Source organism: Tasmannia lanceolata, unplaced genomic scaffold, assembly GCF_043159265.1.
Source record: "Tasmannia lanceolata isolate RefF3 unplaced genomic scaffold, GAP_Taslan_0.1 ptg000002l, whole genome shotgun sequence".
Taxonomy (NCBI): domain Eukaryota; kingdom Viridiplantae; phylum Streptophyta; class Magnoliopsida; order Canellales; family Winteraceae; genus Tasmannia; species Tasmannia lanceolata.
Genome location: NW_027518679.1, coordinates 50,045,741 through 50,072,223, shown reverse-complemented (window position 1 = coordinate 50,072,223; position 26,483 = coordinate 50,045,741). Strand labels below are relative to the sequence as shown.

The 26,483-nt window shown below is 38.1% G+C and overlaps 1 protein-coding gene across 3 annotated transcripts; it reads right to left on the bottom strand.

Annotated features, from left to right (window-relative positions):
- Positions 1-29: 29 nt before the first annotated feature.
- Positions 30-26,483, bottom strand: LOC143877101 (SPX domain-containing membrane protein At4g22990-like). 3 transcript variants are annotated; one of them, XM_077378898.1, is made up of 12 exons: positions 26,285-26,483; positions 26,053-26,134; positions 21,971-22,044; positions 14,830-14,950; positions 10,040-10,351; positions 9,337-9,441; positions 8,722-9,176; positions 5,929-6,230; positions 5,172-5,362; positions 4,810-5,000; positions 1,310-1,443; positions 30-484 (listed from the first exon to the last, which is right to left on the bottom strand). In XM_077378898.1, the coding sequence occupies exons 3-12, from the start codon at positions 22,021-22,023 to the stop codon at positions 246-248; spliced, it is 2,103 nt and encodes a 700-aa protein (XP_077235013.1). In that variant the 5' UTR covers positions 22,024-22,044; positions 26,053-26,134; positions 26,285-26,483; the 3' UTR covers positions 30-245. The 3 variants fall into 3 exon arrangements, with proteins under 3 accessions (XP_077235013.1, XP_077235019.1, XP_077235027.1); XM_077378904.1 differs by having other exon boundaries at positions 26,311-26,483; XM_077378912.1 differs by lacking the exon at positions 26,053-26,134 and having other exon boundaries at positions 26,311-26,483.

Here is a 26,483-nt window from a genome sequence, read left to right as displayed (position 1 = left end):
GCTTCAGCAATTTCTAGCTCTGCCAGGACTTGCAAAAAGAACTAATCATAATTTTATTCATAGAGAGGATATCAGAATTTTTTACACATAATTCCTCCAGGAGGGCTCATGAAATTAATAAATTGAGGATTCAATCAATGATCTAGCTTCTTCTAATGTACAACATGTAGACAATACAGCAAATTGAAAAAAAAGAAGAAGAAGAAAGTGAAGATGGAGAGAGATTTAGATAAAATGTAAGACTATCAATAGAGAGAATTGTAGGTAAGGAAGGTAGCTGCAATGGAGGATATACAAATTAAGAGAGAGGGAAGAAGGGTGACATTCAAGAGTTTGTTCTCACCCAAGTAGCCTGCCAATGTTATTGTGCCATCCGCCACAACCCGAGCCAAGGTTCCAGCTTCTGTCGATAGAAGTCCACCATTGTATGTTCCGCGAGCAAGCCTAGATGACATAACTCGAGATAAGAGCGATAGGTTGACACCTGGAATGGTCAAGGAAACGGAAATTGATGTCAGCAATGGAGTAGAGGTAAGAACTACTAAGGGTGCGGGTGCAACTGGGCTTCTGCTAAAAAATGAGAAGCAATGGGAACCCGACCCAATTTTATGGTAAAAGCTCAAACTGAATTCCCAAAAATTGACCAGAGTGCACCCCTAGGAAACATGTACATTTGATTAATCAAAGATTATCACAGCCCTCCATGACATAACTTGAGATAGGGACCTTGGCATCCCATGTTACAAAAAAGCTTCAATTGATCCTTATATCACAAGAAAAAAAGATAAAGACATTATGGATCAGTGTTTCAAAACACAAATGCAGGCCAAAACATGGCCAAAGTGAATCCTAGTTGACTTGACGTGGCACGATTTGAGCACTCGGTTAACATGGTCGAGTACCCAGCTGACATGGCCGAGTACTCGGTTGACGTGTTCATAACTCTGGAAAGTCAAAAGTGTTTTTATTGACTTTGTAGGGTGAAACAATAACACGGCCAAGGTAAAATGGAGTCTGACTTGGGCAAAGTAAACGATGATGCGGAAAAGTTTAGAAATTATGTTATGGATTAACTTCGGTAATTTTCTAATCCCCTAGTTCTACTGGCAAGATTGTTGTTTTAATATGTTCCTGTCTTGAGTTTGAATCCTCTCCATTGGAGGACATCATGGTTCCGTAGCCTCGATGCCATAACATACCGAAAAGGAAAAGACAAAACAGGATTGGTTCCAACATATCGGGATTAACAGGGCACGTCCCTCATAACATTCAATGGGTCTTTGATTTTAGGGAACAATGAGGTTCTTACCTTCAAGGACTTCGGCAGATACAAATGTGATAAGTGCTGAGATGACATATTGTGGCACAGAATACGGGATTATGACATGGAAGCTTAGGATTATACCAATGCAGACCATGATTTCAGATGCCAGTAAAATTTGCCTGCAGAAATTAAAATTCATCAGCAGGTAATTACGAGAAAACATATTCAATACAGAATTTATGAGATGCACAAAGTTTATATGTGTAAAAAAATGCATGTATTTAACATTACAAACCGAACTCATATGCTTTCTTATCAACTTGAAGGACCCATCAAACTAAAAACACAAAGTTCTCGAGTAAGATTTTGACACTGTCCACAATAATCACAGGAGATTAGGTGTTGGAAATGATTTGTGAAGTGTAGACAACATTTTACCACGATGAGGTTGCCAAGACACTGGATGGTTTGTTAGTGACTTTGGGTTTAAGACCAAAAGCCCGAAAATCTAGTAGAGGTGAAAATCTTGCCACATGTAAGAATTCTTCCCGTAGTGATTGTGAGGATCTCTAGCAATAGTGGAACCACATCAGAGCTGCGAATTTGATGATGCTTCCTAGAGTTTTTGTTGAATGTGTGGCAGCTTCATAATTAACAACAGATTCTATGGATCTTATTTTTTTATTGATAAATGGAGTTCCAATTTCGCCCTCAAAAGACACCAATTGTGACGACCAAAAGTGGAAAGGGAGCATTACAATCACCACCTTTGAAGACCAGCATAGTGAGAGTATCCAGACGGGAGGAAAAAACCGAGAACAAAATGTTTGAAAGTTCAAGAAATATTGAAAAGTGTTTGGAGAAATTTTGGAAATATTAAAAATAATAAGGGAAAATCTTGGCTTTTGTTCTCCCATCTCCTTCAAGCGGCACTGGTACAAATTGCCTCTATTTTTCTTGTCATAAATTAAGAAAGTAGACTCCTCTCTTCTAGCTAGAAGGCAGATCTGTTTCTTTGAGAGAGAGAGAGAGAGAGAGAGAGAGAGAGAGAGAGAGAGAGAGAGAGAGGGAGAGAGAGAGAAAGATTTATTGGCATTTCTCATTTTAAGAAATTACACTTAAAACTGTAATTAACTCCACCTGTGTTTTTCACAGCCTGTCCCAAGCCAGGATAAAGGAGGAGGGTAGGTGTCAGGTTGGCAGCCGGCCGTAAACTTTACCACTTTTCTATGAAATGAATCCTATAGAAAATTCGTTGGGGTGTAAGTTGGGTAGATCCTTTCACCTTCTTCATGAAAATTTTCTAAAGGATTCATTAGCCGACCCCAACTAGTTTGGGAAAAAGGCTTAGTTGAGTTGAGTTGAAATGAGTTGAGTTGAGTTGTACACTTAAAATTGTAATTACATTACTAACGGACTTGTGAGTTGAATCATATTTATACGTAATTTCTTAAAAGTAGCAAACCTCTTCATAGATATACTACATTAACTGAAAACAAAATTGTCAGATTTAATAGATGAACAAGTTTGTGCTTATCGAATTTGGCAATCATTCTTGAAACTTAAGAAATTTTGAAGTCATGGTTAATTTTGTTTGATAGTACGCCTTTCAAAAAGTTCATTAAAAATTTCTGAATTTTTTAACTATCCAGACACACATACAACAGACACAATATAGAATGAGTATTCTAATTATATAGACCCATGAGGTGCCATATTAGAACCATAATAAACAATTAAGCATGTGAATATATAACAAGGTCCCATATTAGAACCATAATAAACAATTAAGGATGCAAATATATAACAAAAAGATATCACAATATATCATAATTTGTAAACAATTAAGGATGCCATATTAGAACCATGATAAACAATTAAGCATGTGAATATATAACAAGGTCCCATATTAGAACCATAAGAAACAATTAACGAGAGTGCGGATATCATTTCCATCATATATATGCATGCATATGGGAGGTGAACCCATCACTCCCAAATTATTTGGTGATATATTTATTAGTTTCAAATTGACTAAAATACCCTTGTGGTAGAGAACCAACAGAAAAGAAGGTGAGGAGGAAGACGTAGAAAAGAGATGAGAGAAGATGGGAGAAGAAAGGAAGAAAAGAAGAAGAGAACCCTTTCTATAAAACCCTCTTCCGCTTGGTTGGTGATGATTCCAGTGGCAAAAACACTGGCTTGCAGTGGATGGTTGGTCCTGTGTGCCCTTTATTTGGTGATATATTTAATAGTTTCAAATTGACTAAAATACCCTTGTGGTAGAGAACCAACAGAAAAGAAAGTGAGGAGGAAGAGGTAGAAAAGGGATGAGAGAAGATGGGAGAAGGAAGAAAAAGAAGAAGAGAACCCCTTCTACAAAACCCTCTTCCGCTTGGTTGGTGATGATTCCAGTGGCAAAAACTCTGGCTTGCAGTGGATGGTTGGTCCTATGTGCCCTCCCCTTTGATGACTGTGATGGTAGCCCTCTTTGTCAGTGCCCCCCACCCCCCTCTTTTTCTCCCCTCTAAACCCATGCATGCAAATCATGCTACCTAAACGATGTGTTAGGGACCAGCCATCATTGTTGTTTTTTGGTGATGCAAAACCACAATATGAATAGGGAAATATGTACGCGGGCCATGTCCTCATAGAAAAGAAAGGCAATCTTAATAGCTTTCCAGATCTACATAAGCCCACTTGATAAGCCAAAGAATCCTCCAAATCCTTGTAGAGAAATTCCATGTCCTTGGGTGGGGTTTTTATTGGATGAAGACTTTTGAATCTTGATTTATTTTTTTATTTTTGAGAGGTAACTTTTGAATCTTGATATGATGATACCGATGGCTGGAGCCCCTCTCTCCCTCCTCAAAATATAACAAAAAAGTTGTATAAACAAAATAAGTACGAAAAACAAAAGTGAGGCATGAGATGCAAAAACATGAAAAAAAATAATCAAAGAAGACACATTGATGAACAATCAATTCAAAACGGCGACCCACAACTAAAGCCTCCCATTCAACACCACCCATGTGAGATTATTTACCTACTCATTGCTTTTTAGAATATGCTAAGAAGATATAGGACTTTTGACGAACTAGAAAAAGATTGATCGTACAATTTGGGAGTACCCACTCGATACTAGAACATGTAAAGATAACCAACCAAATATCCTTAACCACCCTACAGCGAATAGAAACCACTATTCTCAATGTTTAAACCCCAAAAAATCCCAGAAAATTCCAGAAATGTGGTGGACTAAACCCCACTGAAAAACTTGGTCTTCAGGCATATTTCTAATCGACTCCACTTATATTTAGTGGAAGAACTGTTAGCCCAATGCATGCAAGGAAAACTGCCACTGTTCTGGTGGCCAACTAAAGTAAAATGTTGTAATGATGCTGAATTGAGAAAGTAAAGCCTCATCACATATTTGAGCATGAAATAAATCAATTATATAACTCTTTAACATTAAATAAATCAGAATAATGACTATCCTTAGAAAATAAATAAATCAGCATATGTCTTTTCTTGAAAAACTTCACCTGTCTTCAAACATGTTGCTGATGTAGCTTCCAACAAGGATATTTACTGGAAGAACTGTCAGCCCAAGGCATGCAAGGAAAATTGCCACTGAACTAGTTGACCAGCTAAAGTAGTATGTGGTAATGACACTCGATTCAGAAAGTAAAATCTCCATTGCGTATTTGAGCATGAAATAAATCAATAACTGAACCTGAAAATAAAATCTCCATTGCGTAAGATTAGCAAAGTATCGTATTGGCATGCAGAATTTACATGCATCTGCAATACGTTCTGCCAACTTATGGTGATAACAAACAGCATTCACTTATTGAATTTCCCAAAAATAGCATATAACCAGTGATGATTTTAATAGAGGTCAAACCTTTACTGATGGCGTAAGTAATCTGTAAGCTGATGCAATTGAAGTAGCTGCTCTGTGTGACTGTTCTGGAGCCTCTTCACTCTCATCATATTCTTGGTCATCATCTTCATCTTGTTGCTTCTCTTCTGAACTTAAGAGCAATGGTTGTTTAAGGCCGTTTTCAATTGCCTCATTTTCTACAGGACTAGGTCCTGTCAAGAAGATCGGCAGCACAAAAATTAAATGTTAACTACTTCAAAGTTAATCATCGGGCAACTAATTATTCAAAAAAAAAAATCTGGAAAAATCTTAAAGCTTGTGAAACAAGCATGCAAGCACCACACATATAAATATGTCATATACATAGAGGATGCAGGTACATACCTATGGCACAAATATCTCCTATATTTTCAAAATATCGCATTTTTATAGCGGCATTTAGATAAAACAATAAAAAGCCAAAATTTTAAAAATAGAACGATATTTTCATTTTTATCGTAAAATCCTGATATTTTTACGATATTTTTATTTTATATTTTTCTTAAATTTTATATATTTATATATTTTTTAAATAATTTTATTTTTATCGTTTTTTTCCGATATAAACCCGAAAAAAATAAAAAAAATTAATATATCCCAAGATTTTCCCTTGCTGAGAAATTCCAGAGAATGATATTTGTGACATAGGTTCATAGAAGATGAACTATATATGTTCATAACGCATGAACTGTTTGATCCAACCATTGAATTAGTAATGGGTAAACGGGAATCAAGTTACCAGAATTAGCATCTTGTGGTAGATGGGTCTCGTCAGCCTCACGGACGGGTTCTTTAAAAGAAATCCACAACCATATTAAATACAGGAGCCATGCCACAGCCATAACCCAACCCGGTAATGTGTCCTCATTGAATGTAAGTGCATAAATCTTAAAATTTGTTTGCAGTAATCCAGCAAGGGCGGGACCACATGCCATCCCAAGAGCACTGGCACTAACAAAGGCTGCAGAAGCTTGCATGCGTATTTTAAGTGGTACACAATCACTAATGTAACGCCGATTAACGGCCCTTGCAGAACCAAACCTGCAATTGTCATCAAATCTACATCTCAGCATATAAAATGGTATAACCCCTTGTCCTCCAAAAAAAAAACTCATTGTTCTCCAAAAGAACATGCTCAAATGGGATCCAACAGCAACATTGTTATATTGAAAGTAACTGAAGATCATGGAATCAAATATTAAATTTTACATAATGGATACAGTAATTAGCTGTGATTTGTGGACTCGGACACGGAGTGTTGGACATGGCAAACCCCCAAAATTTAGAAACAGGGACATGGCTAAAATACGAAGTACATATAATCATAATTGTAGATGCGGATTCGTGTGTCAGCTTTTGACACGAATAAGAGTTGTCTGACATGGCAAAATCAAAAAATCTAGAAATAGTGACATATTCATACATATAAAATTACTGATTACTATCATAATTTGTTACCATAGAAATATGGTATTCATTTAACAAACTAAAAGTGTCCAGAGGAGTGTCGACACATGTGGACACAGGCGTCGTGTCGGACACGGCAGGACACATGTGTCGGCAATGAATTCAAAGTGTCGACTCAATCATAGATAATTAGCATGATGTGGAATAACTGTGTAAGAATATTATACAATATGTAGTTCAAGAACACCAGCGAAATATAAGAAACAAAACATAAAATTTTACAGTAAATACATAAAATTGTAACTAACTGTAGCTAACAAGACTTTGATCTAACCCTTAGTTTACCCACTTTGACCACATATAAACTCACCGAGTTAAACTTACAACAGCAGGATGCAGATGTGTGTGTGTGTGTGTGTGTGTGAGAGAGAGAGAGAGAGAGAGAGAGAGAGAGAGAGCCCAAAACAGGACAAGCCAAACCAAATCGAAGATAACCAATATCAATAACAAATTACGATACCACTAACAAAGAAAGTGTCAAATCCATTTGCCAGCTTTTACCAATTGCATCTGAAGCCTTGATATTCTATGCAAAAGGACATCAGAAAATAGAATACCATAATTTAAACATAAAAAATAAAAAATAATAAGCCTCTACCAAAAATAACAGACTTCTCTTGGGCATTATAGTGGAAACATATAAACTCCAACTATCTCTCATTTTTTGATGCCCATTAATTACTCATGAGAAACCCCCCCAAGGCATGTCCTTAAGATAGCCCAAGCGATGATATTCTTGTTGGTAAACCCAAAATAAACTAACAACCTCAATCTTTTTCTTTTCTTGATTTTAAATTTCAAGGGCCAAAACCAGGTGAAACTGGATTATCACCCATTGAATTTTTTTATCACTCTTCTTTTCCTATGACGGAAGATTATGCAAGCTCATATGAATTAAAACTTTTCCTAAGCTTGTATATCCCGGCCAAAACGCATACCGAAACCAAAACCCTAAGTGTAGTGGTATACTATATCAGTATTTGTTATAAGTATATGAATTGCATGTGAAATGTGGTGTATGTATGTATTATCTATAAATATTTATATGAATTACATGTGAAATGTGGGATGTACTGAGTAATTAGACACACATTGTCGCGCATGTCACTGGGTGTTCAATGTTGTTAACCCATTATATAAGGTTGTCTTGCTTATGTGGTGGTTTTTTTAAGTGTATATGTCTGCTTATTCTATCATTTCTTGAAGTTGCATCTTAAAATTCTATCATTTGCATATGTTTTCATACGTTTTCGAGATTTTTTAGGTTTTCCACCAAAGTTTCTAACCAAAACCAAAACTGAAACCGAAATTTTAAACCTTGAGCTCAATTGAACAAAAGATAGTAAAAACTCAAAAAAGAACAACTAGATGAATTGTTACTAATGAGTTTCCTATTGACAGAAGACCCTTATGAACTCTTGATTCAGTTGCTAGGTCCAAAAGCAGATCAATTTTGGCGGTCAACGAAGGAAACAGTGAGTTTCAAGCATTGTACCGATGATGGACCAAGTGGGTTTTTAAAAAACTGAATAGTCTCACCAATCACTCCATCCTACGAAGGAAGTTTATGCAAGTTCCACAAAAGATAATAAAAATAAAAATAAAAGTCACAGCAGGGTTAAATTGTTACTAAGCTAACTGCAAAATCAACAGGGAAAAAACAGAAATTATAGAAAAATTGATATCTCAAAGAAAATTTGAACAAATTGAAAACTGGGAGGACATGTAGAAATGTGAAATTGAAAGGAATAATAGAATAACTTCAGCCACTTATGAGCCCTTAATTTTGACTCATTTATTTATCAAATACATAGGATCATATAAGAAAACAACTGCACTAGAGTCTGCACAAGAAGCTCATTCAAAAGGATTATAAGATAAAACACACCGACCCTCAAGTCAGAAAATCAAACAAAGGATAACTAAACTTAGAATGGAACATTTTCGTGCAACTGAGTGAAGGCAACAATTTAAAAAATTAAAAATAACAGTTACTTTGAAAAGGATAAAAGAACATTAAAATATAAAAAGAAAATCCATATGAATAAAGAAAAATATCACTTACCCACACAATAAACGACCAATAAGAAGAATTACTATTGAATCAAGATCATAAGCCAGTGCATACAATATATTGCCCACGAAAAGAACAATACTGCTAAAAACAAGAGGCCTGAAATATGATTTATTTGACCATGCACTAAAATACACTGAAGAAAACACTTGAGCGACCGCCATTGACCCAATTATCACACCACAAACTGTTGCCGCAGCTCCAAGGCTCAGGGAATAGTCATCCGCCGTTGGGACAATAATATAAGTGTTGACCATATAAAGAAAAGTGTTTGCCAAGTTTAAAACTAGAGACATAAAATGATATCTCTGGTCATCTATTTGATCATCTGTCGGAGTTGGAAACTCTTCTTGAATAATAAGTGCGTGTTGTCCTAAAAAGTTTAGGAAGTTTGTGGAGTGTGTTAGCCTGTCAACAGCTGCTTTTATGGAATCAATAACAGGGTCCTGCAATAAACAAATTGAACATTATTCACGTATAAATGAAAGGAATTATCTCGGGAAACAAAGATGGGTCGCTATATGTATAACGTAAATAAATGCAGAATAGAAGACCTATCTTCAAATAGGTATGCAGGATAACTGGAATAAAACAAGGATAAAAAACCTTCAGAGAGGCAGAGGGCTGATCATAAATCGAAAAATAGCTTCCCTGACGGTACTGAAGATCAGCAAGATTGCGAGACATTGCTCCCACAACAGCCCCTATTCCCTGCACATTCCATTATTAGTCAAGAGCAAGGATTTAAATTTCGGTTTCGGACATAGCCAAAACCGAAATTTCAGCCGAAATACCAGAAATTCGGTAAAAACAAACAAATTTCATTAATGTACCGAAATTTCGGCCGAAATTACCGAATTTTCAGTAATTTAGGCCGAAATTTTGGGGGGAAAAGTTAAAAAATCACAGTTTCCTGAAATTTCGGCCAAAATTTGGGACTGGCCAAAATTTCGGATTTTGGTGATTTCGGGTTTCGGTCCCAACCAAAATCCGAAATTTAAAACCATGGTCAAGAGTCGCTTCACAATAAGTCATGCAGTGCACATGAAAGAGACAACCATTTCGACTCAGGCTGATTTTCACCCTATACTTTTCATATTAAAGTACCAAATAAGACCATTAAAGTAAAATAGGATATATATATATATATATATATATATATATATATATATAGATATATATATATATATATGTAGAGAGAGAGAGAGAGAGAGAGAGAGAGAGATGACAAAAGTAGAAGTCCTAATCAACTTTTAAAATCATTTGTAAAATGGTATGGGAGATCTGAACTCTGAATTAGAAGTGTTACCACATGCTTGAACACTTGTTGTAGCTGGGAATAAGGATGATTTGAACGAGTGGTCACATACTGGACTGTGAATCTATAGCCAAAGCGTTTATCAAACTTCTTCAGAATTTTTCGCAGACCAATAGCATTGATCTCAACAAAAAAAAGAAGCTTTAAAAGATCTTGTCCCACCACTCTATATGCTTCCTGTAGTTCAGAAATTTGTGATATATCTGGATGCTGTTGGAGAATTTCATGCTTTTCTCCTAGTTTAGTTAGCCTGCTTGCAAGAAGCCCTTGTTGTTCCAACAAAAATAATACAATCTTTTCAATCTGTAAGGAACAAGTACAATAGAAGCCCACTTCATTTTTACAGTCAACTATAAAAGAGAAATGCAATAAGCATTAATTATTACTAAGTTCGCTTATCCATAATCAACAATGTCCTGATATAACAATCCAGCGTAAAGCATCCTATTGCAACAGGAACATGAGTTTTTAACAATAGAAATTTCAGTGATTGCGAGATCAGAGGTACAAATAATAGTTTTACTAATAATAAACCTTTATCTGACGCTCTCACTGAAAAGGGGAAGGGAAAGGTGATAGATGACCACCCCCATGAGTCGAGAATTGACGAGGTTTCCAATGATTTTCCAAGGGAAGCCGTCTCTCCTCTGTCTCGATTTTGAAGGCACAAGAAAACAATGCATTCATTTCGGATGCTGCAATGAAGTCTCCTAATGCTGATATGATTAATAAGTGGGCCTCTAATCCAGGCGTTGTTGTCCCTTAGGATTAGGATAGCTAGTGCAAAAACAATCTTGAGAATGGTGGGAAGTTTTTCCAAATCAATAAAAAAGAGCCATAGGGAATTGATCGCTCCAATCTGATCTATTAAATAAGGTTAAGTCCATAACTAAGTATACCGGCATCAGCAGCCACAGGTATTCTTAGTTAATTTATGAAGATCCTAGCTTGGAATGTTTGGGGTCATAGGGGCACTAATAGAAAGTCAACAGTTGCATATTTTATCCGTATGGTCAAGCCATATGTTGAATACATACAAATCTTCGCGACTGGAATAAAATTGAGGTGCAAAAGGGAGCAATTTTTTTTTGGAATGGTAGCAGTTTCATTAAAAATAAAATCAGAAGAGCGAGCAGGTCACTCCGCAAATACAAGAGGGGGAAAAAGAAGAAGAGGAAAAGCCAGGATGGGATACAAACGGTAGTTGGGTGGGGGGGGGGGGAGGGGGTTGTTGGTGGGAAAGAATAAGATGATTAAAATTGAATTCAAGGGGAAATTGAAACAGCAAATCCAATCCTCAAATTGAAGGGTTAAAGCAAATAGAACATCAAAATTTGAATTTTAGAAATTAATCAAATCCGGATTGAATTTACAATCAAGAACCTTCAATGTGATCGAAGTCAAAAACAATGTCTCACGAGAACTTTAAATTCTTAAAATCGCAAAAAATAGAGAAGATTTCAAGTTCAGAACGAGAAGGTAAGAGAATACCATTAAAAACAAAGGTAAGAGAAATAACTCTGAATAGAAAAGTAGAAGAAGATATTTGAAGAATAACTTTGAATAGAAGTAGAAGAAGATAGAAGATCACCAACGCATCATACCATTGGTTCCTAAGGCATCACACCTATAGGGCGTGTTTGGTACTCCGGAATAGGGAAATAGAATCGGTATCCAATTCATTTTCCACGAATTCCGGCATTTGGGTATGACAACAGCGCGGAATGAAGAAACCCAGGTGGAATATTTGCGGTAATAATTAATGAAATGTGAAATCCCCCAGAGGAGGTGGGATTCGTTGATTCCCGACTCTCTCTCTCTCTCTCTCTCTTTCTCTCTCTAGAAAATCTCTCTTGAGAAAATCTATCCCAATCTCACTCAATCGCGAGTTTGGTTTTCTACCTAAAAGCTAGGGATTCATCTTAAAGACACGGATCACATCTCACGAAAATCTCCTAAAAGCTGGGGTTTCTCCCAAAAATCACCAACTAGTTTGGGACAAAGGCTTAGTTGAGTTGAGTTGATGATTTTTGAGTTTTTTTTTTAAAATTTTTTTGCAGCCATTGTTTCTTTTGATGTTAGTTGTGGTTTGTCTAACAGTTTTTTGTTTTTGTTTTTTTTATGTTTTGTTTTGCTCTCATTTTTCATTTTTTATTTTCTATAGAAGTGGGTCTTACAAGCTTTTTTCTCTCCTGATTTTCAGCTTTACTCGATGCATGTTGATGCAGTTTTTTTGGTGCCTAGAGATAGGGAAAAGGAGGAAGATGGTTTTCCACGTGCTGGAGGGTAGGGATGAGCAGGAAGGATCGAGCTAAGAACTAGTGAATTCAAGAAGATAATCTCTCTCTCTCTCTCTCTCTCTCTCTCTCTCTCTCTCTCTCTCTCTCTCTCTCTCTTCCCAAGTGAATTCCAGTGCTTACCAAACTGGAGATTTGGAATTGTCATTCCTTTTATTGAAGGAATTGGAATTTGATACCACCAATACCCATTCCCGATTCCTGCAATCCCAATACACCCATAGGTTGATTAGGACATGACACCAAGATCGAGGAGAATCACTCATCCAAAGGGCGCACAAGCAAGAGTTCTTTTCAATCATAAGCATAACGATGGCCCTAAATCCTTCATATATACATACATATATATCTATATAGACTGTCCCTTGCCGTAAGGAAGAATACTTGGGAAAGGTGCCAATCCAACTCTGACAAATTTGAAGTTGTTGACGCCAACAATCTATACATCAGTGTTCCCATATTCATCAAATCTTACATCATAAAAATTTGGAACTATCAAATGACTCATGTGGTAAGGAGATGAGTAGAGGCTCTAACAGATTCAGTGTAACATCCTATGCTTGTTGATGAGGATATGACTGTTCCTGACTAATTTCTGATTCTTAGGACCATCTACTCGATCATGAGGATACGACGGACCTCTAAGTCCACAGGTGACAGTCCATTGCGTACAAGAACAAGCATCATTTTTTGAACTCTTTAACGGTCTAGGGCCAGAATTTGAGAATGTATGTTCTGTGATGAGATTCCTGACATGTATGAAGAGTGAGACCGGGGATATTCTGGTTTCGGATACCTTACTCTTGATCACTCATTAGGATCCTGCTACTGCATTATCGGAGACTGATTGATGACAAGGTTTTAAATTTCAGATTCAGTTTCAGTTTCAGTTTCAGTTTCAGTTTCAGTTTCAGTTTCGGCCACAATGGAGATCCAAATATTTCAGTTTTGGTGGAAATTTCGGCTGAAATCTTGTGAATTTCGTGGAAAAATTTCAGCGAAATTTAAATTAAAAAAAATGATTCCATGTGAATTTCGTTTCGGTTTTGGTGGAAATCCGAAATTTTGGCCGAAATATTTCACTTTCAGCTGAAATTTAAAAACTTGATTGATGCTTCTCTTGCATCATCGGGACAGGCTAGTCAGAAGTCGAGCACAGCAAGCCAGCGTGACTCATATCTGGTATCTCTGTCATTATCTCAATAAACATGGGTTTCACAAAGCTTACAACAGAAAGGTCAGCTGGTAATTCAAAATGACAAAATGAAGCAGTTTACCCCTATCCTGAAGATAACAAAACCCCGTGCTTCTAGGCCCACCATTGCTTCCATTGAGGTCATTGCAAAGTTAGATTTGGTTCCATGCTGTTGATTTTGTAACCAAATTATTTTAACTCTTTGGTATTAGTTCTTTTTAAGGGTATTATTTATTTACGTTTTCTCCCTCACATGTATGGTACTATGTTTGTAACAGGTCTTATTTTAGTTCTTTTGTTTTCCATTCATTGTACGGATCACTCACTCATATGTATTATTTTCTCTTCATAGCATAATTAAGTAATGGAGATAACATTTTAGACTCTTCTTTCAATTTACGACCTCAACCAGAGGTATGAACTTTGAATTCCTTTTTTTTATGGGGAAAAAAAAGGAATTCAAAGTTCATAGTTTCATACCAAAAAAACTTTGAATTCCTTATGCATTATTGGCTTCAAATCCAATGTTCATAATCAATTCATTGCTTCAACTTTTCGTATCCTCAATAACCAAATACATGTGGCCCACATTGTTATGATGATCCAAAGCATTCATTTGACAGGCCCTTACATAGATAGGGTGTGTACAAAAAATCAGCTCTATTGGATCATCCTAACCCATCCAAAAGTGGATGGCAAAATGGACAGACACCGTTTGCCACAAATCTGCCCATTTTTGCCCTCCGCTTTTCGAGGGGTTAGGATGATCCAATGGAGCTGACTTTTGGTACACACCCTATCTATGATTGGGCCTTGCAAATGAATGGTTTGGATCACCACAAAAAATGTGGGACCCATGTGTTTGGGCCCTCAAGCTCATATAAGCTATATGAGCTTCAAGCTCACAATCATTTTCCTCATATATATATATATGAGAGAACTGTTGGTGCGCTTAAGCTCACCATTTTTTTGGTGCGCTAAAGTTGTTATAACGCCTCCCATTCGTTTAAATGTTTGGGTCCCGCTGGGTCCTGCTTAAGCGCACCAATGGGAGGCGTTATAACAACTTAAGCGCACCAAAAAAATGGTGCGCTTAAGCTCACCAACAGTTTCTCTCTCTCTCTCTCTCTCTCTCTCTCTCTCTCTCTCTCTCTCCATATATATATATATATATATATATATATATATATATATATATATATATGTGAATTTTATAAGCTTGTCGTCTGTATATACAGAGATGGATGTTTTCATGCATCAATGGATAAGAGAATATAATTTTACAGTACCTGATTATCTAGCATCCGCGAGAACTCTTTCAGGACATGGCGGCGGTCTTGTACCCCAATTTGGATTTGCTGAGCATATATCCTTACTTTCTTCTTCATTAACTTGTAGTTAATATAATATCTGAAATAACCAAATTATGAACATGTTGCCAGAAGTAAACATTTGTTTAATCTCTAAAATAAGAAACTGAACAAAGTACACAATTAGACAAGTGCTAGAGAATAGTGCAACTTCACAAATGAATAATTCTATAAACAATAAATAATATTGGGAAGAATAAAAAGTAAATGACATTGATACCAACACAAATAACACTAGGGCCGGACGGATTATACAATTGGCACGAATGTCTAGAAATGGGGTGTTTGATTTGATGAAGTTCCGAAGACCAATTCATTAACAAGCATAAATCAAATTATTGGTAAGGTATAGATTATAGAGAACATTAGCCAACAACAACCCTTTTGGTGAAATTTTGATAATAGCAGATATGGAAGTGGTTGTTTGTTGCTAAATTTTCTGGGGTGAAGAATAATTGTTCCGGTAAAGAGTGTTTCTATTGGCTATCTATGTTGGAAAGCCAAGGTGGATGGGTACAATGGGGGCTGGTGGATATTCAAAATGACAAGGTGATTACAGCTGCATATTTTCAATTCACATTAGCATTGCTTGTCTGGTTTGGATTTCAAAAAATCATGGAAATGGAAGTTCTCGATGAAAAGGTGTTGAGGGAGATAATCTAATCTGGGTTGGCTACTGAACAAAATAATCCTCTATTGGAGGGGTTTCTAACACCCTCACAGAGAAAGCATTCAAGAGATGTTGAATGGCAGCCATCTGGAGGTTTTGATTCATAATGAGTCATGGGCCTCAAAGGATTACGAACTGACGGTCACACAATTCATCGGGACGGATGTTTCTCTAGTTAATCGGATTTTGGAGTACCGAATGAGTTTGGATCCAAACAAAGGGAAGCTGTCCCAGGGCCATATCCCTTTTGTGCTGTCTTGCCAGCACATATGCCATGCAGGCTCACTGAAACTAAAAACAGCAAATGCTAACAATAAATTCAGAAAGGTTCTTCCCTTATTTGTCTTCACTCTACTATTTTGATCGAATGGGGAATTTTTTTTTAATGATGGGATTTATTAATGAAAAAGGAAAAAGATCCAATGACCTAGGTGGTTAAGTTAAAAAAGAACGACAAAGAGAAGGAAAGTATATAAAAGAAATAGAAATACAAAAGAAAAAAAGGTGAAGGAAAAGAGAAAAAGAGAAGGGCAGCTGGAGAGATTCAAACTGTAAGTGTCCCAATCGTGCAATTGGATCGTCTCCCTGCTCTCCCCCGAGCGAGCGAGAGCATTTTCTACCACATTGGCAGACCACCATACGTGAGAGAACAAAACCTCATGCCCTTCTAGAATGTCTAGGGTTTCCTCGATAGTGTCTTCAAATCTTCATGAATGTCTGGTATCCTCTCTCAACTACATGATCGCATTCAGGGAGTCACCTTTAATAATTGCATGCTCCATCTGTTCTTGATTCACAAGCTTGATTCTATGTATGATCGCATGAACCTCAGCCTCGTTAGTATCTTTGAAATCTATTGGGCTAGAGAAATCCCAGATCGTCCTACCCTCCGCCGATCTCGAAAGAACACCAATACCCATTGGCCGGGGTTACCAAGACTGAGAGCCATCAAAATGCAGCTTAAGTTTTCCAAGAGGGGGTGGCCCCCACCTAGGCCGTGGTCCCTCCTTGGAGCATCTGCTCAACCGGGGATGTGATCCATCAGCCACAAACCTGATTTTAGTAAGTTGTTTTCTTGAGAGACTTGTTTAGGTATTTTATTTAGGATTTATTTCTATTTTTAATTATAAATTTTATCCTAGATGTGAGGGTGTCCACGTCATTTATGCAAAGTACAAGCTTACTATTTTAAGTAAGTGTGGGCTTCCTATTTATAGGACTTACTATGTTTAGTAAGAACGAACCTTAGAAGAAAAACACCTTTGGACCCATATAAAAAAGTCATAAAGAGGAAGCCCTAGATGAATTTTTTGATGTTTTGAGGAAAGCTCAAAGAGCTCCCATCCGCAAGGTATTCTCTCCCTTCTCCCCCTTCTCTTCTCTCCCTCTCTCCTCTTTCTGCTTTCCTCTCGTTCTTTGCCGTCGTATTTCACTCATTTCACTCCTTCCATTCTCTTCCTTTTCATCCCCCTCAGTTGGGTTCATAAACAGCTCTCCTTTCTATCCCTATCTTTTTTCTCTTTTTTTGATCTTGATATCGATCTCTTTTCTCGCTCTTAATCTCTTTCTTGTAATTAATTCACTTCTCTTCTCTTTATCTTGGTTGAGATAAGATTTATTTCTCTCACTCTAGCTTTCTCTCTTTATCCTCTCGGTTGTTACACCAGAGCGGACGATCAAGGCACAAATCCCGACACATCACTCCCAGGTACAATCGTTTTCTACAGATCAACACCCCCCCACACACACACACACCATCTTAAACCTTTCCGGCATATTTACACATTTGTTTTACTTGATTAGACCTACCCTGACCACATCATCCACCATCATTCCCTTACCTCCATTAGATGTTGATTGGGCCATAATTAGGTTTATATCATAGATGTGATTTTGTGATACTTTATGGAGGCTTGTTTATTTTTTTTATTAGCTGCCTGTTTTGTTTTTGCCTTTTTGGACTTGATGTATGAAGCCTTCATTGGGCTATGAATATCTTAGTTGAATTTGATTGTTATGCTTTGTTTAGCATGTTTTGGGAATGCATGTTGTCATAATTGAATTAGAACCTTTTACTTGCCCCTAAATTCTCGGAAGTCAACTTGCGAACCATAGGTTTCCACCAACCGGGTTTCCTCCCAAGACCCATAAAAGAAAGACATTGAGACCCCTCTGAAGGAAGGTTCGATGCCCACTTGACTACCGTCGAGAAAGTCTGCCTTTGAAGATTGCCGATACCTTTTGAGGTGCCTTTGAAAACTCTCATGTTTCTTTCTTTCTAAATCAGCCAGAGGATAGCAGCAAAATAAAGGCTCCATAGAACCTTGCCTTCATGGATGAGAGGGGTGCAGGGAACAAAAACATGCGACCCTATGCGAACCTCAATGTGGACAAGAAGAACCCAACAGATTCCAAATAGGCCGAAAACATAATGGCAAAGCTCAAGGGGAAACCTAAGATGGAGTAACAGATGATCTCGATGCATCTACTAGACACAACGCATAATGATTGAAAATAATCTTATATCTGCAGCGAAGATGGTCAACCGTCAAGAAAAAAAAGGCGAAACAAAAGGCAATTTGCAGCGCCTCCCTCCCTAGGTCGGCGAATGTCCTAGGGAGGGAGGTGGTCCCTCTCTCTCCCTTTTTCTCGTCTCCTTCTCTCTCTCTCGTCTCCCCCCCCCCCTCTCTCTCTCGTCTCCCTCTCTCTCTCGTCCCTTTTCCTCTCTCTCTCTCTCTCTCTCTCTCTGTCTTTTTTAGTCTCGCCCTCTCTTTCTCGTCTCTCCCCATTACTAGCTGTCTCCCTCTCTTCCTCTGAATCTTTTGAGTCTTGCCCTCTCTTGCTCATCTCTCCCCATTGCTGGCAAAAGAGGAGCCGTGGAGGCCGAATCTGGAACCTTGGAAGCCAGATCTGGAGCATGGCTCTTCCATGGTGGCTAGATCTGGGGCCGTGGAGGCCGGATCTGGAGCCGTGGAGGCCGTGAGCTGGATTTGGAGCCAAGGTAAACCGTGGAGGTTGCCAAAGGCTGTGAAAGGCCGTGGGTTGATGGATCCGGAGATGTAGAAGGCTGGATATGGGCGGAGCGAGGCCGTAGAGGCCGTGGATTATCGGATTGCCGGATTAGCAATGGGGTTGCTGGGCTTGGCTGTAGGAGGCTTGGTCTTCGGAATCAAGATCGTGGCTGGCGGCCTGAGGACGGGCGTGGTGGCCAGTGGCAAAGGAGGTTGTCGGATTCTTGATGACGGTGGCGATGGCTAAGACACCCCCGACGGAGATGTCTTTTGTGGAGGAGATGTAGGAGGGGCTGGAGGTGGTAACCGTGGAAATGGAGGTGGTTGTTGGCGGGGAGGCTAACCCACCGGTGATTGGTAGTGGTACGAGGTGGAGGCCGCCGGAGATCCGACGATGCTGTTGGGTGGTTGCCTATCGTGCACGGTAAGGGGCGCACGATAGCTCTGGGCTTTCAAGCGGGATTTTTGAAAAACAAATTCGGAAAGCGGTGGAGAAGTCTGTGTGACGTGGCAAGTCACGATATTGACAGTGGGCTCCACAATATGGCATTTTTGTTGGATTCGATACAACTGAGGTTATTGGGTAATGTAAGGGGTAATGGGTTTTTCTCTTGGGCCAAGGAGAATGCTCCTGGGCAATTCATACTATGTAAATTTGGTGGGACTACCGGTCCCCATTGTAAACTTTGCTGGTACAAATATATTTGTCAATTTTCAAAAAAAAAAAGATGGTCAACCGTCAAGATCCTATTGAGGGAGGTTGTCCAGCAGAAAGCCAACACTGACAGTGGGGCTTGGAAACACCAAATTCTCCTAAGTGGCGAAGGCCAACAATAGAGCTAAGCTCACTTCGCGGCAAACCACCTACCCCGTTGCTATGTCATCAAACTTGACGGAAAACCCACACTGAAAATGCAAGCTGGGATGGCTGAAATAACCATACTTTTTTCTGAAATAACCACCTACCTCGTTCCTCATCACCCTGAGGGTAGGAAGATGTCTTGGTCCCGACCACGTGACTATAGCGGACCAGATGGTGAAGGAGCCATCCGGTGTCCATTTCCAAACACTTTGATCCCCACCATGCCACTTGATGTAGATTGAAGAGATTATGGCTAAAAGATTTGCGACATTGTCTACTTCACAATCAAAAAAATTCCTTATAAACATTATATTCCATTCCACAGCTCCATTAATCCTGTATACTAATTTGCTCATTGTTCTCCTTATGGGATGCAACATGATGCAATGATGGAAAATCATCCTTCAATGTTCTACTGCCACACCAAATATGTATCCAGAATCTAATCTTATCCCCCTCAACCGCCGCCCTGTAGAAAATCCCCTTATGAACAGAGGGTTTGAATTTCATTGTAACCCTACAAATCGTGACCCCTTTATCCATTCATGGGATGCCATCCTCCAAAACTAGACCCATATTTAGCATCAAACGCGACTCTTCAGACGTGCTCCCTTTCTTTACCAAATCTCCACATCCATTTACCCAACAAGGCACTTCTCCTTTTCTTTACCGAATCTCCACATCCATTTACGCAACAAGACTCTGTTCGCCAACTTCAACTTTCGAACTTCTAGACCTCTCTCTTTCACAGGTTGCACACTTTATCCCAGCAGACTAGGAGGTATTTCATATTCTTTTCTTTATCATTCAACACGAAGTTTCTTTGAAGTTGCTCTAGCCTGAATATCACATACAAATATTGACATGAAAGAAAAAGGTAGGTTTTCCAAAACAGCTTTAACCAAGGTGCTTCTACCCCATACTGAGATAAGGCCTTTTTAATCCATGAGGGCAAATCTCCTTTCCACTCTTTCAAGTAGTGGACTTCTTGAAAGACTATCAATGCATAGTAGGAGGCCAAGGTAATAGTTTGGGATGTCTCCTTTTTTACATCCCAAGATATCCGCAAAAGACTCAAATCTCTTGATCGTTCAATCTCACACCCATGACAACCAATTTGGTGATCATTAGAGCAACATTGCCTCAAATGGAACTCTTTAATACAGTCAAGACGAATATAAGTGATGGGGAACATAGACGTCTGTTGTGGAATTATTCTAGGCGGGGCCACACTCAGGGGGGCCCGTAGGGATATTTTTATTGGCCATAGGGATATTTGGGTATTTTTATTGTTTTTAGGGATATTTTAGGGATTTATTTGGGATAATTATTGTTTTTTGGTCTTTTATTGATTTTAGGGGCATTTTAGTCTTTTATGATTATTGATTGCCTATATATATGCCAAATTACAGAATTTTTGTGGAGTCTTCGGCGATTAATTAAGTGATTACAGACTTTGAGTTCTCTTCCCCTCTTCTTCTTCTTCTTCTTCTTCTTCTTTCTTTCTTTCTTTCTTTCTTTCTTTATCTCCCTAGCCCACATCAATAAGTCAATGAAGATCTTTTTCAGTTTTACCCTTTCATACAACAGAGAAGCACAATTATTGAACCGACTAATTGAAGTCTAAAAATAAAGACACCATTTCTTACACTGTTTTACATAGTATACTGGACTGTCCATGTTCTTCACTATATATTTTGACGAATAAGGTGTGCCCTAATCTACAAAGTATTCTTCACTATATATTTTGACGAATAAGGTGTACTCTAATCTACAAAGTATATGGTCATGTTTCCCAACACAGGTTTGGTGAATAAGGTTTATGTCAAAGGTCTAATGCATTTCTAAACATGTATGTTTAAGTTGCATTCGGGCATCTATTAATATGAAATTTCAGCTTACCCATAAATTTTGCTTCAATGTAGCAAAGAATAGTTTCTTTGGAAAATGCAAATTGTGCTTTCATGTATTTGAAAGTGCACTTGTTGTGTGTCTCCTACATTTCATATCAGTTCTTCCTGGACGATGGTCATAGGTCCTGTACATAAGCATCCATATTTACATCTGTAACAGAGGTGAGAAAGCCATGGATGCTCTATATATAAGTATATATGGTAATTTCTATTCTTTTTTGAATGATTATGGTAATTTCTTTTTGTACATGAGTAACTGAATTCTGAAGCACAACCCAAAGCAATTATATGATTACCACAAAGAAACATAAGAAATGAGCAGTGCAGATAAAATGGCAAACATGAGAATATAAAACATGTACCACTACTTAAAGTTCAACAAAATTAATTGATTTGCTAGAGGCCTCTGGAAAGAAAAGAAATTCAGTAATTTGCCAAGTATTAATTGAAATAATGGAATAAATAATCACATAAGGATGAACTTTCATTTAATAAAAATAATCATTTTGCCAGAAAACACAAATATGCTAATGCCCTGATGAGATATTCCTAGTAAAATGCATTTGAATTGATACACTTTTGCAGACCTATATAACAAACATACCCTTGCCATTCAGCAATTTGTCGTTCCTTCAACTTCTTCCCAAATGCAACCATCTTTCAATGGAATCAATGGCACTGTAAAAGAAAAATAAAAAACCGATGATATAGTGGACATTGAAAAATAGGAAAGAACAAGTTCCAAATAATATATACAAAAGATAATATCAAGAATAAAACAAGTATATACTCATTGAACACCAATGATAGAATGAGAAAGCATATGGAAGTAATAAAATAAACCTATTGTTTGTTTTCCTCCAAACATGTCCATAATGAGAAAAAAGCATCTGAACTACTTTGAGAATCCATAACTCCATCTCACATGTCGAATGTAAAAACATGTTTACATCACTTAAATAAACGTAATGGAATTATACCCTTCCCATGAAAATATTTTGCCTGGAAATAACCTCTTGTATGGATCCACTGTAATTATATTCCTTTTAGCGCAAAAAGTGACACGATAAAAGACTTGGACCAGAAAGATGGATCCGTTGCAATGCTTACAAAGCAGCCCGCTAATGAGTTTGCCTTGCGTGCGTTGCTCAACCAAATGGGTGACAAGCCATCACTAAGGTCCAACATTGCAATGAAACCAAGATCCATACACCAAGGCAATGTCATTTTCCATGCAAGAAAATTGTTGAAAAAGTTGCCTTGTTTCCATGCAACTCACACAATTGTGGGTTTAGGTGGGAAGCGAAATTAGGTTCTTTAGAAAACCTAGATATAAAAGATTCTTTCTTGAATGACTCTTTCGTGGGCGGCCACACGTGAAGGGTTTCTCTCAGCGTGAGTAAAAGAGAGAAAGAGGCTTGCGTGAGGTGAGAGATTGTGAGAAGGAGAGAGAAAGAGTGCTTCTTCTTGGGTTTCTCTTTGGGGTTTCTTCTCTGTTTTCTCTTGGTTGCTTTGTGTACGGTCTTGGTTGAAAAGCAAGGGAAAGGGTTGTGGTTTTGTAAGTTTCGCCTGTTGATGTAGGTACATTGGCTGAACCATGTAAAAATTCTGTGTGCATCTTGTGGTTTGTTTTATTTTTACTTTCCTATTTGCTTGTGTACGATCAGATCGAATTTTGCTAGACAGATTTCTCAACAAGTGATATCAGAGCTAAGGTTGAAGTGATCTTTCTTGGACCTTACTAACCGATTTTGGATGTCATTGTTAGAGTGATTATCAGAGGTAGAACGATTGTTCGAGAGATTCTCGCTCAAAATGGATCTTCGCATCGAGAGTGACATGAGATGATGGTAAAGTCAACTTCTACCTAGTTCAGCATCGACAAGTTTGATGGAAAGATCAGTTTCATCCTCTGGCAGATGAAGTAAAGGACATCCTTGTTCAACATGGCTTGGCTAAGGCGTCGAAGGGAGAGGATGGGAAGACAAAGCAGATGAGTCGAACGGTCACCGCAATTCGACTATGTCTGGCGGATAGCTTTATGTTTAACGTTATGGAATAAGAATCAACATCTAAATTATGGGAGACTTTAGAAAAGCTTTACATGTCAAAAAAATTTGTCAGCCAATGGTATCAAAAGATGCAAGATGGCAGGAATCTTCTAGAACACATTGTCGTGTTCAACGAGCTTGTGGATCAGCAGCACAAGGTTGATGAAAAGTTGAAGGAAAAAGATAAGGCCCTTTTGCTTCTTACTTCACTAGCGGATTTGTATGACAACCTGATGACGACCCTATTGTATGGTAAGGATACGGTGAAGTTAGAGGAGGTTGGAGCGCCGCTCTTATCGAATGAGATGCGGAAGAAAGTCATTTTTTATAGGAGTCGAGAGCATGGGTTGGGTGTTCATAGTGGGAATTAAAGAGAAAAGTTGTTAAGACAAGTCAAGATCTAGGGTCAGCGGAAAGGGCGTGCAATGTTATCGTTGCAAGAAATATGGCCACATCAAGCGGGATTGATCGAACCAAGCTAACAAATCGAACAATGGTGCTACGAATACGGTGGTGGAAGTAATGGATGAGCAGAGCAAAGTGGTTGGAGATATTCTCACACTCTCCAAATTTAATTACACTTCTCTTCATAATAAATAGATTCTAGATTCATGGTGCTTTGTTCATGTATCCTCATCATAAGTGGAGAAAATATTTTGATATGTTCCAATATAAGGCAGGTGTTGTAGTGTCCTTGGGTGAGGGATCAACTTGTGACATCACGGGAATTGGAATGGTAAAGATCAAGATGTCCGACGAAGTGATTCATACTTTGGGTGGTATGGCGTACATCTCAAAGAAACGAAAAAATCTAGTGTCACTTAGCCGGTTGGACTCCAGGGGTAGGAGGTATTCAACTGCAGGTAGAGCTATTAAAACCAGACATTGTTTTATGGTTCTAATGAAAGGAGATAAGTGTGGCATATTGTATCGTCAGGTTGCGACACGGTGACTAGTGTTTCAAAATATCTCGATGGATTGTTGGAAACAGTGCGTGGATGACAAGTACTTGCATAGGGTCTCTTTCGCAGTTGGTATAGAAGATTTTCAAGTTGTAGATGATGGTGAGAATGTGACAAATCTTGTGATGGGGAGGACGGATCGAGATCCCTCTTCAAGGTTAACTGGCTGAGTCAACGAGTTAGCAGCTACACATGTGCATTGGTGTGTTGATCAAGTCAGGTAGAGTCAGAACCAAGATGATTCAATGATATGTAGCTAGTACTTTGAAAGGCCAATGGTGGTTTGCAGAGATAGCACACCGATGGAGAAAATCTTCAAGTGGCTGGGAAACAAGCGAAGGTAGAGATTGTTGAGAAAGTTGACTTGTTTCTCATGCAACTCACACAATTGTTGTTTTAGGTGGGAAGCGAAATTAAGAAAGAAGCTTGGCTTTAGTTTCTTCATAAACCTAAATATAAAAGATTCTTTCTTGAAGACTCTTTAGTGGGGTGGCTATATGTGAAGGGTTTCTCTTGGTGTGAGCATAAGAGAGGACTTGCATGAGGCGAGAGATAGAGATAAGGAGAGAGAAAGGGAGAGAAAAGAGTGTTTCTTCTTGCTTTTTTCTCTTGGGTTTCTTCTCTGTTTTCTCTTGGTTGCTCTGTGTACGATCCGAACCACGTAAAATCCCAGAGTGAATCTTGTGGTTTATTTTATTTCTACATCTCTGTTTGCTCATGAAAAATCAGATCGGATGTTGCCCGATGGATTTCAACTCAACTAAGTCTTTGTCCCAAACTAGTTGGGTCGGCTATTGAATCATTTAGAAAACATTTATGAAGAAGGTGAAAGAATCTATAGGATTCATTTCATAGAAAAGTCGCAAAGTTTAAGGCCGGCTGCCAACCTGACGCCAACCCTCCTCCTTTATCCCGATGAATTTCTCAACAAAAATAATGACAGGTGCAACCGATAGTTAAAACCTCACCCAGTAAATGTGTACTTGCGGCATCGTCAATTTTTTAGATGGTCAGTGAAAAAAATCGTGTGCGGAGAAATTTAAAAATTGGGCGTAAGTCAGTGAAAAAATAGACTTGAGAAATTATTTCCAAAATCAAGCACGGAAAGTCAGATCAGATTGATCATCTAAAATCTGTTGAAATAAAATATACCACAAACATAGAGAACCAAAACAGAAATTCAAAAAACTAGAGAAAGGGCAATAATGGTTATTACGCTTAAATTAAAATCTCCCATGTGCGGAGAAATCCCATCAGACAAGAAATCCAATCCAATAACACAATTAAAGGCAAAATGGAAAGCAACCACAAGAATCACAAGGTAGGAATACACAAACAGAAAACACGAATTTACATGGTTTGGTACAATGGCCTACATCCACAGGTGAGATCATTTCTTCCACTATTATAGAAAAGATAACAAGGCTACAAAAGTGATTAACACATTACTGTAAAGCCGTAACCCTTCTTTTGCTCTTCTATTGAAACAATTCTTTTTCTCATGTTTTAAGAAAAACCCAAGTCGCAAATGATCTTTCAAATTGGAAATACAAACTACCCTTGTTTTCAAGCATGCATGTAATACGATTTCAAACAAGTTTCCCAACTGTTTTGGAAAACAACCCATCACAAACCCATTCAAAAAAAAAAAAAAACCCCATAAAACAACATACCGTTCTGCTTTGATGTCGATGCAACACGTCTAAAGCAACCTAGATGACCATCAACAAACGCCTAAACAAGGCCGAGCTCCAACTAGGAAATCAAAATCCAAAGAAAAGACCCAAAAAAAACAAATTCAGCATAGCAGCCAATTCAAAGATATCGATATCTCAACAAGTTCCAAAACACAAATACAGAGTCCCTAACTCAAGAAACCTATGGAAATCAGGAAAAAATAATCACCCAAATCAGCAGGGTTCGTTCCAAACCTCTAAATATTATCCTTCTTCATAAAGAATCGACTAAAATTCTATGGGGAAGGTAGAATTGGGGCAAGGGCAAAATATATGAGAGTAATCTATATATAAAAACTCAAATAAAATGAACAAAGGTCAAAGGGAGAAGATCAAGACGTGGGCTTAGCAGTGAATCAGTGATGGCT

Bases quoted from the DNA above. Each gene is read 5' to 3' on its own strand.
- LOC143877101 (XM_077378898.1), bottom strand. From the start codon at position 22,023: ATGGTTGCATTTGGGAAGAAGTTGAAGGAACGACAAATTGCTGAATGG. The intron at 6,231-8,721 runs GTAAGTGATATT...TGACAATTGCAG, and splicing joins ATTGGTCGTTTATTGTGTGG to GTTTGGTTCTGCAAGGGCCG. The intron at 5,001-5,171 runs GTTTGACCTCTA...TTTTATTTTCAG, and splicing joins TACTTACGCCATCAGTAAAG to GTTCAGTTATTGATTTATTT.